Source organism: Gopherus evgoodei, chromosome 7 (assembly GCF_007399415.2).
Source record: "Gopherus evgoodei ecotype Sinaloan lineage chromosome 7, rGopEvg1_v1.p, whole genome shotgun sequence".
Taxonomy (NCBI): domain Eukaryota; kingdom Metazoa; phylum Chordata; order Testudines; family Testudinidae; genus Gopherus; species Gopherus evgoodei.
The window spans coordinates 108,174,853-108,187,906 of NC_044328.1; the positions used below are offsets into that span (position 1 = coordinate 108,174,853).

Genomic DNA, 13,054 nt, shown 5'->3' on the forward strand with positions numbered 1-13,054 from the left:
TCACTGACATTGCTGCTGCCTCTACTTATGCACTACATTGTCTGTTTCAAGCTTTCATTATTGTACCTACCACAGAGGACTGGACATCTATATTTTATCATCTCAAAGCACCTTTGAACCTACATAGACAACACTACCTTGGATCTGACAACATGCTGAAGTTCACCTGCTAGTGACCTTCGGCAATAACCATTTTCCACTTTTTGATGGTTATTCCTGGCTATGCCTATGGGGACACTCAGTTCCGCTGTAGACAAGGGTCTCTCTAAACCAAGATAAAGGCAGGGTGGAAGACATTTTCCTCCTCTGTTACCCAAGGATACTCCTCTCATATCACTCCCCTCTTGGAAATCCTCTGCTGACTGCCTCTTAAATTCCATATCACATTCAAGCTTCTCACCCTCATCTTCATGGCCTTCCACAGTCAAACCCTTGCCTATAATTCTGCTCTCATTCCCACCCACTCTCCTTTCTGTTGTCTACTCTCCTTCCAAGTTACATATTTTTCCTGCTTTTTCCCCCTATGCCATTCCCTATGCCTGAAAAACCTTCATTCTTTTTCTGCATTAAACCATCACCTTTTCTTCATTCTGGTTTTTCTTTATTTTCCAAAATGTTTGATAGTAGCAAAGTGGATGGGAATCTATCCACTGACTTTAATGGAAGTTGCACTGAACCTCAGAATAAAGAAGGCTGGTCTTGAGGTTAAGGCATGAGATTGGGATTGCTGGGGTCTAGTCTCTCTTCTGCCAGATCTCTCAGGCAAGTTACCTCACCTTTCTGTACTTCCGTTTCTTCAGCTGTAAAATGGTAGTAATGAATGAGACTCAGGGCCGGTGCAACCATTTAGGCAAACTAGGCGGCCGCCCAGGGTGCCTAGTGGTTGGGGGCGCCTAAAAGTCCCCTCAGGCGAGGAGGTGGAGTGGAGGTGAGCTGGGTGGGGTGGCGCGCAGGGGGGGCGTGCGAGGAGGGCTACTCGCAGTAATGGGGGGGCGGCACACGGGAACAGCTCCCAGCTCCAGTTTACCTCCACTCTGCCTCCTCCACTGAGCACACAGCCCAGCTCTAAGTCTCCTCCAATCAGCGCCGCAAGCCTAGGCGGGGAGGAGAATTAGAGCAGCGCCAGCGTGCTCAGTGGAGGAGGCGGAGCTGAGGTGAGCTGGGGCGGGCTACCCAGGCAGGGTTAGCTGCCGTGGTGGGGGGGAAGAGTGGGGGGAAGTCTCCCCAGGCAGGGTTAGCTGTTGTGGCGGGGGGAAGTCTCCACAGGCAGGGTTAGCTGTCGTGGCGGTGGGGGAGAGGAGGGAAGTCTCCCCAGGCAGGGTTAGCTGCCGTGGCGGGGGTGTGGGGAGTCTCCCTGGGCAGGGTTACTTGCCGTGGGGAGATGGGGGGGGGAGAGGGGTTAGCTGTCGTAGTGGCAGGGGTAGCTGCTGCGAGGGGGGCTCCCCGGGTCGGATGCTGAGTTAGCTGCCGTGGGGGAGGTGGGGTTAGCTGGGGGGGAGGTGCAAGGTGGAAGTTTCGCCTAGGGTACGAAACTTCCTTGCACCAGCCCTGATGAGACTTCCCTACCCAAAAGGGCTGTGTTGTGAGTCTTGATTCATTAATATTGAGATCCTCTGATGGAAAGTGTTAAAGAAATTATATTACGCCAGAGCAATAAAGTTTCATTTCAACTTCACCTAACTGAATTTAAGAATGCAAGAAATTATGAAAAAATTTAAAAAAAAATCTCAATCCATTTAGTCCAATATACTTTGCCCTACTGTTGAAAACAAAAGGTGCAATCTTTCATTTCATGGAGGCAAATTGCTGGGAAAAGTAAAAAGTGGTTGTGCTATCTGTTAAAAATCTGTTTCCTCTTACCCAAGACATAAATCTCACTGTTGACTACAGCTGTGCTGAAGCGGTATTTGGAGTACTTCATTGGTGTGCACTCTGTCCATTTGTCTTGGCCTGGGTCATACTGCAACATTCTGTTACTTAATCGATCCAGCTCATCGTCAGGGAGATCCATCTGTATGAAATATGACAGCCATATAATAATACAACATTTGGAGCCCTCTGGACGCGCCTGTGTGCAATTAATCACAGCAGACAGCTGAGCAGATAAATAACATAAACACATCAATTATAGCTGTGAAGTGATTCATACTCACTACGATTTACCAACACCCATGACTTGTGGCTGGAAGTGCACTGTAGAAGGCAGATGAATAACAGTGCATTTATATTCTATAGCAAAAAAGCTGAGAATTTGGGTAATAACAAAACATTTACGGACACAGCTCTGACAGAACATAGCTCTTTTACAAGGCCTCTGTGAAGCTCTAAGAATAAGTCAAAACCTTTTTTCAATACATTCCTTTCCTCCTGAAGACTGAATTTCTATTTACTTGGTTACTCATGCTGTACCATGAGTTTTGATGGAGTATTTTAAAGGCTGCTCTAAGAACCTCTTTATATACAATATTTGTTCTAAATTAACATATATTTATTTAACCAACAAATAATTAAAATTTAACAATTGCTAAATCTTTCCATTTAATAGCTTTAATACTAAACCCCTGCCTTCCAGCTACAGCTTTGATCCCATTATACTCCTCCCATACCAACTCCTGCTACCCCTGTTCATTCCAGTCTTCCTCCCCGTTTTCTCTCCCTTTTGGTATTACGTAAGATGCTATAATTATGTTTTCAGAGTACGGCACCTTTAAATGTAAGCAGTCTGCTGTGGGGGAGGGCTCTGAAGTCTTTCAATGAGAGAGAGCACACACATGCATCCTCTGCTTACTCATGGTGTTGTTATATTTGTTCTTTTTTGCTTGTTGTTTTCCTTAGTATAAAGACACTCTGACATCACGGCCATGGAAAAGGAATAAAAGCCTAGATAATGAAAGTAATTTACACTGAACGTGTGTGCTTTGCTCTTTGCATATGGAACTCTCAACTTTACACTTTTCTTCCACTGCTCCCAGAGTCCGCAACCATCTCGCTGCCCTCATCAGCCTCCTCCCAATCCTACCTGTGATGGTGACCCTCACTCCCGGAGCATCCTATCAGTATAACATCACAATTACATCCCTGCCTCAGTTTTCCCAGTGGGCTTTCAATAAGGGCAACAAGACACACGTGTATTGAACAGGGACCCTGCAGGGGTCTAGTTTATTTAACCCAAAGGTGGAATAGTATACAAATATGCCTCCCCATCAGCATCTCTAGCTGAAGGGGGAGGGGGCTGAATTAACCTTAGTCCATCAACCCCACTTATGTCCAGGTCCCTTACCTGCAAGGCTCTCTTGTCCCAGAATCATCTTCTGGAGCCAGGGCATTTTGTCATTGGCTGGGGAAGGGTGTCTCATTCTGGGTCAAGATCCCTACAGACATCAAACCATGACCACCCATCCTCAGAACAGCCTATAATTCCTATGATCAGCGGCTTCTGTTGCTACGCGATGAAGTCCTTCCACAGAGGCCAGGGACCACTGAGCCTTGGCATTCAGAGCTCCTCCCTTTTGAAGCCCCTCCCAACTAGGAACATTCTTTATTGGTTTCCTTTTCTAGTGGAGGGTGCTCCAGGCTGGGATTGAGGGGTTTGGAGGGCGGGAGGAGGATCAGGGCTGGGGTAGGGGGTTGGGGCGCAGGAGGGGCTCAGGGGTGCAAGCTCTGGGCAGCGCTTACCTCAAGCAGCTCCCGGAAACAGCAGCATGCACCCTCTCCGGCTCCTACACAGAGGCGTGGCCAGGTGCTTCTGCACGCTGCCCCATCCGCAGGCACCGCCCTTGCAGCTTCTATTGGCCACAGTTCCCAGCCAGTGGAAACTGTGGGATGGCGCTTGGGGTGGAGGCAGTGCGCGGAGCCCCCAGGCTGCCCCTAAACATAGGAGACAGAGTGGGGACATGCCGCTGTTTGTGGGAGTTGTGTGGCATGGTGGCATGCACACACCGAACAGCCCCCAACCCCACTCCCCAGCTGGCGCACGGGAGCAGGGCAAGCCTCAGACTCCGCTCCCCTGCGGGAGTTTGAGGGCTGGATTAAATCGGCTGGTGGGCCGCATGTTTCCCACGGGACGTAGTTTGCCCTCCCCTGATATACACCTTTAGTGCCTGAGAGGGGAATATTAATATTGAAGCAACATACCTACCACTGGGTTGTTGGTCTTAAAATCTTTATTTCACCACTGTGGCTAATGCATTCTGACCTGTGCAGGTAGATTCTTATGTAACTCCTTATGAGTTAATGCTAAACTGCTCATCCCAAACAACTGTATGCATAGATACGTACTCATGAATTGTCACAGAAAGTGCTAGTTGGCAGGTATCACTTCCCAGGTGCCTGTATTTTTACCAGTCTTGGCTCAATATTCAGGACAATAGCTTCTCAGGCATTTTAATTCTTAGTTTTAGAGAGCTATCAAGCTAGACAAAAGCTGGGTGTCTACCTTAATATCTATCTTTGTTATATTACAAACCATCCAGCTTGAGCTTTTTACAGCCATATTCTTTCCATGTTACGTATGTTCTTGTATTTTAATTATTTTAAAAAAGAGAAAGTATCTTTGTTCAGTTTCCGTGTCAGACCTACTCTCTTATCATTCTGTTGCCTCCTTAGGGATTTCTACACACAGAATATCTTAACAGATGCAAATTGTGTTTTCTGAACATGTTTTAGGCTTAAATTTTTAAAGATTTTTTCTAAAAAGTGGTCCCAAACCAATGAGATGTGATCACATTTTTAATATCCTACAGACAATAACATATATTATAAATATCCCACATAACGTCTAACACATTTTTTGATGGAAAATTGCATTTGTGACCAAACTAATTTTTTGATGAAAAGCATCTGCTTTTCCACTGAAAGTTTTAACTTTTTATTAAAAAAGCACCTAAAATATGGAAAAGTTTCCCCAAGAAATGGAGCAGAGCTGTGAAGCTTATATATGGATTTCGACCTGAAATTTACCAGAGTTTATAGGGGTTGGATTTTGGATTCCAGTATGGGATTCCAGTATGGGTCCATGTCTTAGAATCATAGAACCACAGAGACAGAAGGGACTGCAAGGGTCATCTAGTCCACAGGTTCTCAAACTATGGGTCAGGACCCCAAAGTGAGTCACGACCCTGTTTTAATAGGGTCGCCAGGGCTGGTGTTAGATTTGCTAGGGCCTGGGGCCAAAGCCCAAGCCCCATCATTTGGGGCCAAAGCCGAGCCAAGGGTTTCAGCTCTGGGTGGTGGTGGGGCTCACGTTACAGGCCGCCTGCCTGGGGCTGAAGCCCTGGGCTTCGGCTTTGCCCCCCTTCCCTCATGGGGTGGTGAGGCTTGAGCTTTGGCCCCCTCACTTGGGGTGGCAGTGCTCAGGTGGGCTGAGGCTTCAGTCCTGCCTCCTGAGGTCGTGTAGTAATCTTTGCTGTCAGAAGCGGGTCACAGTGCAATGAAGTTTGAGAGCCACTGATCTAGTCTAACACCGTGCCAAGATGCAGGATTTGTTGCATCTCTTAAACACAACTATTTGCTGCTGATAGAAAAGTTATAGAGGACAATTATTAATTAGTGGGATGTGAAAGTGCCAGGGAAGAGCTAAGTATAATTATCACCATGATTTATTTTTAATTAATATTTCACTGGATTAAAAACTGAGTAAGGACTTCAGGATTTACCTCAGGGCTATGCCTTGGTCTACACTGAGGTGGGAGGAGGATCGATCTAAGTTACGCAACTTCAGCTACGTGAATAACATAGCTGAAGTCAACGTACTTAGATCGACTTACCGTGGTGTCTTCACTGCAGTGAGTCAACTGTTGCCACTCCCCCATCGACTCTGCCTGCGGCTCTCGCCGAGCTGGAATACAGAAGTCGATGGGAGAACGCTCGGGGGTCGATTTATCACGTCTAGATTAGATGCAATAAATCGATCCCCGCTGGACTTATCGCTGCCCGCTGATTTGGTGGGTAGCGAAGACATATCCAGGGCCAGTGCAACCATTTAGGCGACCTAGGCGGTTGCCTAGGGTGTTAGGATTGGGGGGGCAGCATTTTCTTCGGCAGTGACTGCGGCGGCCGGATCTTTGGCTGCCCTGGTCGCTGCTGGCATTTAGGCAGAAGGAGCTGGGGTAGGGGAGCGCGAGGATGGCCACCTGCAGCAAGTAAGGGGCGGGGGGGGCAGGACGCAGGAGAACTCCCCGCCTCAGCTCACCCCTGCCCTGCCTCCTCCCTGAACATGCCGTGGCTGCTTCACTTCTCCTGCCTCCCAGGCTTGCGGCGCCAGTCAGCTTAGGTTCCGCAAGCCTGGGAGGTGGGAGAAGTGAAGCAGCGACAGCATGCTCGGGGAGGAGGAGGGGCAGGGGTGGGCTGAGGCGAAGGGCATGTCTCAGGGTGGGGGGTGGGGAGCTGCCACGGGGGGGTGCCTCAGGGCGGGGGCTTGGGGAGGGGGAGGGCGCAAGGTGGAAGTTTCACCTAGGGCATGCCCTTGGTAAAAATGGAATGTGAGTGAAATCATGTTTAGACAGGGTGCATTTTTTATTTTTTTCTCACTGAGAAATTCCCTTTGAAACAACTGCCTTTATTACAGGTAGCATATAAATTGAAGATCATATGACATGGACATTATTTCCCCATGGCCTGCTTGATTTTCCCATTAAAGATGTGAGAGGAATGAGTGCAATTTATTTTTTGCTTATAATTGAGGTATTTTAACTATGTAAGAAGAGGCATATAGTTAGGCAACACAGAAGCCAGGTTAGCTAGCTCTCATGTAATAAAATAATTAGTAAACTTCTTTACCTGTGGTGTCCAGCCTCCCATCACATAGAGTTTATTATTTACTGTTACCACAGCATGGCAGGCCAGTTGCACCGGAAGAGGCGCCACGCTTCTCCAGCTATCTTGCTCCACGGAATACTTCTCAACACAGTTTGTGACCAGATATTGTTTTTTCAGTTTCATTTGCCCTCCTATGACATACAGGTCATTATGAACAGTGCCCAAGGCATAGAGTTCACGAAACTGAGCAGTGCACAAACTTTGCCAAAACCGGTTTCCTCTACCGCGGTACCTGTAGGAAAATCCAAAGTTAGAAACTGTAGTTGTGATAAAATCATATCAGGGGTCAGAATTTGGCCCTAAATATAGAAGGAAATGCCTCAGTGTTTCGGGGAGAGGGACGGATTGCCCTGTGTAACAAATTGCTTTGGGTAACTGAAATCTGTATACAAACATATGGGGAGAATGCTTTCTCTAGTGGCCTTTTCCTGTTCCAGGAACCTTATTTATAGTTTAACTTTAAAACAATGATTAATTTTTTCCTCTCGTTTGAGGATACACACCTATAAATTTCAATGTTCTTGGCTTTTTGTCTAGACATTTTGACAGCACTGGCCTCCCCTGCCACTATAATATCGTTGTTCTCAGTGACAACACCGGTACACACACATCCTAAACCTTCACCATACTTCGGGGAGGAAATGAAGTAAGTCTTTTGTGTTGCAGGAGCGTAACAAAAACTGGCATCTGCATAGCTACCATGTCTTGATCGAATCCCCAGAGAATTATTGCCGATGCAAAGTAGAAGACTGGTGGTCTCCATACCATAGCGAAGACTGAGAGAGGGGTGGTTGGATTTCTTTATAGTTTCTAATGCTCCATCAATCATATCATGGCATTCTGAATTAGACAGAAGCACCGTGTTCCTTTTCCGAGCTTCCACCAGGAAAGAAGGGCTTACAAGTTCCAGTCTCACTTGCTTCAGGAGTTCAATCAGGTGCTCGACACGTGATTTTCTGCTATGGTTCACCCATCTAAGGACCAAGTCCAAAATGCTCTCCTCCCGGGATACATTCAGATCATCTGATCTTATGAGACTCAGCAATTGCTGTGCTTCAATCTCTAATATTTCTTCATGCAAGCTCACCTCAGCAAAGTGCTGATACAAATATTGTCTAGCTTGATCAGACAATTCTTCTGCCCCAATGTGCTTTGCAAAATAGTAGATCCCCACACAGTTGGAAGCATCCATATGGTCCATCATGTATTTCTGACACACATTGAAAACATCTTCCATCTGCATAAAAAATGCAGCAACAGCAACACTTTGGACATTGAAATTAGTGAGGTTCAAATCTGCACTGTACATGTAGTTGAGTATTATGGACACACTCTCTGATGAGATGTCATAGAGCACCACTTCTCTTTGGGTGCATTCAAGCAAGCCACAGGTAAACATGGCTTTGAAATAGGGACTGAATGCAGCCAATATCAGTTTATGGCAGGGGAACTTCTCACCTTCTGCTACAAGGACCACATCAATCATTTGTGTTAATTCTTTCATACTGTTTAATTGATCCAGTAAAGTCAAGCTATGTCGCAGCTTCCTTTTCCCTTCGGTCTTGTGATCCATGATAAAACTCCAAATTTTCTATTTTTAAATCTCTTCAAGAACTTGCTTGATTTTTGGAAGGTCTATTTGCATGTTCGATTGCTCTCAAAGTGATATGCTGTCACCATAAAATATTTCTGCGGGGAGGAAAGCATATAATTTTCTTATAAGAATAAATCCTCAGACAATTGAATTTTGCTGTTAAATCCTAATGATAGTAAGCATTTCTAGAGGACAGGTTACAAAACATTAATACATACTTGAACATGTATAACAGTTTCATTTTCAAACTGAGCTTGATTCCAAGATGAGGACTATAGCATTTTCACTTTCATTTTTGATGCCTGAACAAATGAAATACAGTTTTCATTTTGCATCTCAAATTGATACATATTTTTAATATTCTGACTGGTCACTGGCATTTAATATAAAAAATATTGCATTACAGTAATGTTCTCATGATGTAATGCATGCTACCAAGTATTTATGGTATTGTTTAGAGAGATCCAAGAGATTAAATATTATGTCCCAACTGGAATTAAAATTACAAGGACAAGTCCTCCAGGCCTCACTCAATCAAAACTCTTACTGATATTATGTGTAGACATCCAGCTACCTGCTAACTGAAAATTTGCCCCATGTTTCTGCTTAGCCTAAAAATCAGTTATGGGTATTGACAATGACGCTCGTCAATTGAGCCGATTTTGACGTATGCTGTCAGGTTCAAAGTCACATGTTTTATTGACCTTACCTATGTGACAAATAGGTTTCACACCTTAGATTATTCAAATTGAAAGAAATTTAAAATGTACTTGTCACCATTACCTTTTACGTTTATCTCAGCCTAGATTTTGAGAATCAACTCGTCAGTTTCACTTCTGTTTACAGTCCATTTAGAATCACTTTCAGGCTGTCATAGGCTAACACAGTGTTGCAGTATTTGCCTTGCAAACTCTGCAACCCAGTGGGAGTTCTGCGACTGCAATTAATGCAGGGTTGATCCCTAATTAAAGTCTTTTGCCTACTTTGACTAGTTTTAGATGTGATAGAACTCCAAGGGAAAAAATGTACTTTCAACAACTATAATTTTCTCTATGCCATTTGGCTCATGGTTTTTCTCCCTTTTTCCTGACATGTCACAGATATAAAAATGAAATACAAAGGACCTGATTTCAGGGTATTTACATTGGCAAATAACTGGAATAACACGTTGTGAGTCAGTGTTCTCCAAAGACAAAGGCCACCTCAAATGATCTTTAAGGTTCAGTAATTTTTCCCTTTCCCCCCTCAGTTTTCTTATCAGTCAAAGAAAAAGAAACCCCAAACCTTCCTTTCAGAGTTCTCTTTTGTAGCTCCCTGCTGTCACCTCTCTTAGGGCCTGATCCAAAGTCTATTAAAGCAAATGGAAAGATTCTCAATGACTGTAAAAGTCCATGGATCAGGCCTTCAAGCTTCAGTACACACACACACCCACACACACACCCCTAAAGAAAACCAGTCCACCTCGCAGATGCTGAACGTCACCTTATAGTTCGGCTTGTCATTTTGAAATCATCTAGTCCATCAGTGGCACACTTCAGTGCTCACTGTTCCTTAAAGACTTCAGCAGGAGTTTTGTGTGGGTAACATGACCACCAATGCAAGTGAGTGAAGAATTCAGATTCACTATAATTTTACACCAGAGTAAATGTACATAATGCAAGATAGTAGAGATTCAAGCCCACTAAGCCCATAAAAAGGGCCTGTTTACACAACAGACCTGGTTCTCTGCTCAAACTGGGGTCAAAGACGTAATGGGCAATCGGCAGACATTGGGTGGCACCACTTACCCATTAGTCCCCCCTGCATCTCTCGGCTCAGCTCCAAGCTTACAGAAGAGTATTGAGAGAAAATCCCTGCACTTCTGTCCTCCCACTAGCAGGGACAGCCATGAGGCGGCCTCCGACTTGGTGCAGTAGCAGATACCACCCTGCCTCTCCCTCTGCAGGCAGCCTTCTCTGTGGGTTTGAGGAGAAAAGTAGGGCAGGCAGAGAAGATGTCATTGAGGAGAGGCAACCTTAGACCTGGTGCTCACATGGCAAGGGAGGGGAGGAGGACCCCAGGTGAGCGGGAGAAAGGCTGCAGGAAGTAGGGAGAGACCCACAGGGATATACAGGGTAGGGGATTGTTCTTAGATCTGAGGACAGTGCACTGGGGAGAGGGGAGGACGAACATCAGAACCAGTGGAGGGAAAGCAGAAGAAAGAGGAATGGAGGGAGAGAGTTAGATTCTATCTACCTACCTACCCGTCACCATCACATCTGAGGACCTCCATTCTTCCCAAGTGTTTCAAAATACAGTCCTGTCTGCCTGCACTATGACATTTACCATGTTGGAGAACACCGTTAAAACATGGCCATTCCTCCCCACATAGTTATTAACTTAAAATATGATCTGGTAGTGTTGTTGGAAGGGGCCTGGGACTAAACAATGGGCCTGAGTCTGCATTGTCTTACACCAGCGTAACTCCGTTTACTACTGATTTGCACCAGGGTATCTGAGGGGAGAATCCAGCTCATGTTTCTAAACTGTGTGCTACAACCTTTCCAAAGGCCTTAACGTAGCTCAGTGACATCGTTTAACAAGGTTTGGTGCCATCTATATTGGTCCCAGATGGTATTTTAATTGAATTTTAATTATTTATATACTGTATCTTTATGTTTATCCAAACAGAAAAAATGTGAAGGACACAGTGGTTTTGTAATCTTTTTCTTTGTACCTCACAACCCCCCCAATTCAGTGTAAAAGCTATGTACTTGGAGATGCACTGATATAAAACCCATGTGAGGGGAGAATGAGGCCTTGTAAATCTGTGCCAATGCACATGTATCTGTCATATCTAGAGGCATCAGTGTTTTAACACACTTTTTGTTTGTAGGGTGATAATGAGACAGTACTGTTACAGAACTGTGTTAAGGAATCACGTTACAGGGTAAGTGATTTGTTGACAGGCTGTAAAGCCATGGTATAGCCATGTTTGAAAGCTGTCATAAAGACGGTCATAAACCTGCTCCCAAATCCTGCAAACACTAAATAGGACTATTCAAATAAGAAACATTATACACAAGCACGAGCAGGATCTCAGTCTGCAGCTGTGGTGAGCACCTCCCTGTAGCATTAACAAGAAGACTCTAGGCTGTAGGCTCATTTTCGTTAACAAAAAAGACATTAATATGAAAAACATAAGTGTATGAAATTATCAAAATATCCACTAAGGGGCTCCTCACAGCAGAGTCCACATCTCTCTGTAGTGTCAAAGTTTAGAAATCATAATTATCTCCCAAGCGAGGAAGGGCTGTGCAGTTACAGTACCAGCCCCAGGACTGTGCTTTCAGTTAAGATGTTTGCATAACTAGTCATCACGCTGTTTTAGCAAGTTATGTGGATTTCTTACACTGAACCTACAGTAACGGCCAGACATATCAATTGACTTTGTCACTTCTTTCCATTTTCCAGGTCTTGAGCTCAACACAACAAATTTGAGCAATGGATCAGGATTATTAGCAGGTTTTAAAAATGTATCTGGAAAACAAACCATAACTTTGTAGTATCTCTGAGGGCCAAATTCTGAGTTTATAACTCAGTTTGTACTCAGTGAAAAGAAGTGAGAATTTTGCTGGAATAAAGACTTAGTGGAGAATGAAAAAGGACCTCAGGACTGGGCCCTATGCTTGTGAAAGGTGACAAAGGTGACAGTATAGCCACTTTTTGCTGTTTACATTGAAATTGAATATTTGAGAACCCATTACACTACTGATCCAGTAGCTGACTTCACTGGGAGTTCTGCCTAGGGCTTGTAGGATTAATTGGGCCTTAAAGTTGAATAGCAAATGATTTTTTAAGTAGGAGCTGCCTTTTTTTATATTTTGTTATGAAGAAGGAATAAAATTACTTCAACTTTAACTGCAGTTAACACTTTTCAGATCTGAAGTTATAATATTTATCTCTCCTCATACGAACTGCGCATTTCTTTAGCCTCCTCCAATCAAAGATCTCAAAGCACTTCCACAAACATTACTGAATGAAATCTTGCAACCTCCCCCTTGTGAGGTAGGGATTTTTCCCCATTCTACAGATGAGGAAACTTTGCACAAAGAACTGAAAGGTTACTAAGTAAGATTGAAGATGAACAAGGAAAAAAACCTGAGGGTGAAAAAATTCTTTCATTGGCTTCAGTGGATCCAGAATTTAACTCTTATGCTTCAGCTACAATACCATCATTCTCTTCCTGGCTTTTAGTTTAACATTTCATTTAGGTGAGGTAACTGGAAGGACATTACTACTCTCACATACACTATTGGAAAGGTTATTAAAAGGATAATAATAAAATGGGGCTGCTCTGCTTTCTGCTCTGGTTTATAAAAGGAAAAGATGGAACATTTATATTAAAGAAAGGATAAATGGGACACAAATGTAAATTGCAGCCAGATACTGTATTTATATCAAGCAAAGGGCTTGGATGTCATTATAAAACTTCCAGTACAATGCTCAAGTGTTTTGTAAGGTCACCAAACGCCCGAAATATATTTATAGCCTTGTTTGCTGATTTCATATTTTTTGGTTCTGAAAAATGGATCTAGTTGCAAATCTTCCATTGCAAATGTTACTTTATTTCAGAGCAACATTCTTGATTTACCTCCTATTCTC

The 13,054-nt window shown here is 44.2% G+C and overlaps 1 protein-coding gene across 5 annotated transcripts in view; it reads right to left on the reverse strand.

Moving 5' to 3' along the window:
- KBTBD12 (kelch repeat and BTB domain containing 12) overlaps window positions 1–13,054 on the reverse strand; it is a 65,761-nt gene that overhangs the window by 48,098 nt on the left and 4,609 nt on the right. For 4 of the 5 annotated variants that reach the window (XR_004001220.1, XR_004001219.1, XM_030569206.1 and 1 more), the window contains exons 2-4: window positions 7,320–8,505; window positions 6,778–7,048; window positions 1,861–2,011 (exon numbers count right to left, since the gene is read on the reverse strand). Coding sequence is in view for 3 of the 5 variants with exons in the window: in XM_030569206.1 (XP_030425066.1) it covers window positions 1,861–2,011; window positions 6,778–7,048; window positions 7,320–8,389 (1,492 nt within the window). In the remaining 2 variants the exon portion in view is untranslated. Of the gene's footprint in view, window positions 1–1,860; window positions 2,012–6,777; window positions 7,049–7,319; window positions 8,506–10,197; window positions 10,220–13,054 lie in introns of those variants that run through there. The other variant, XM_030569205.1, reaches the window with a different exon arrangement.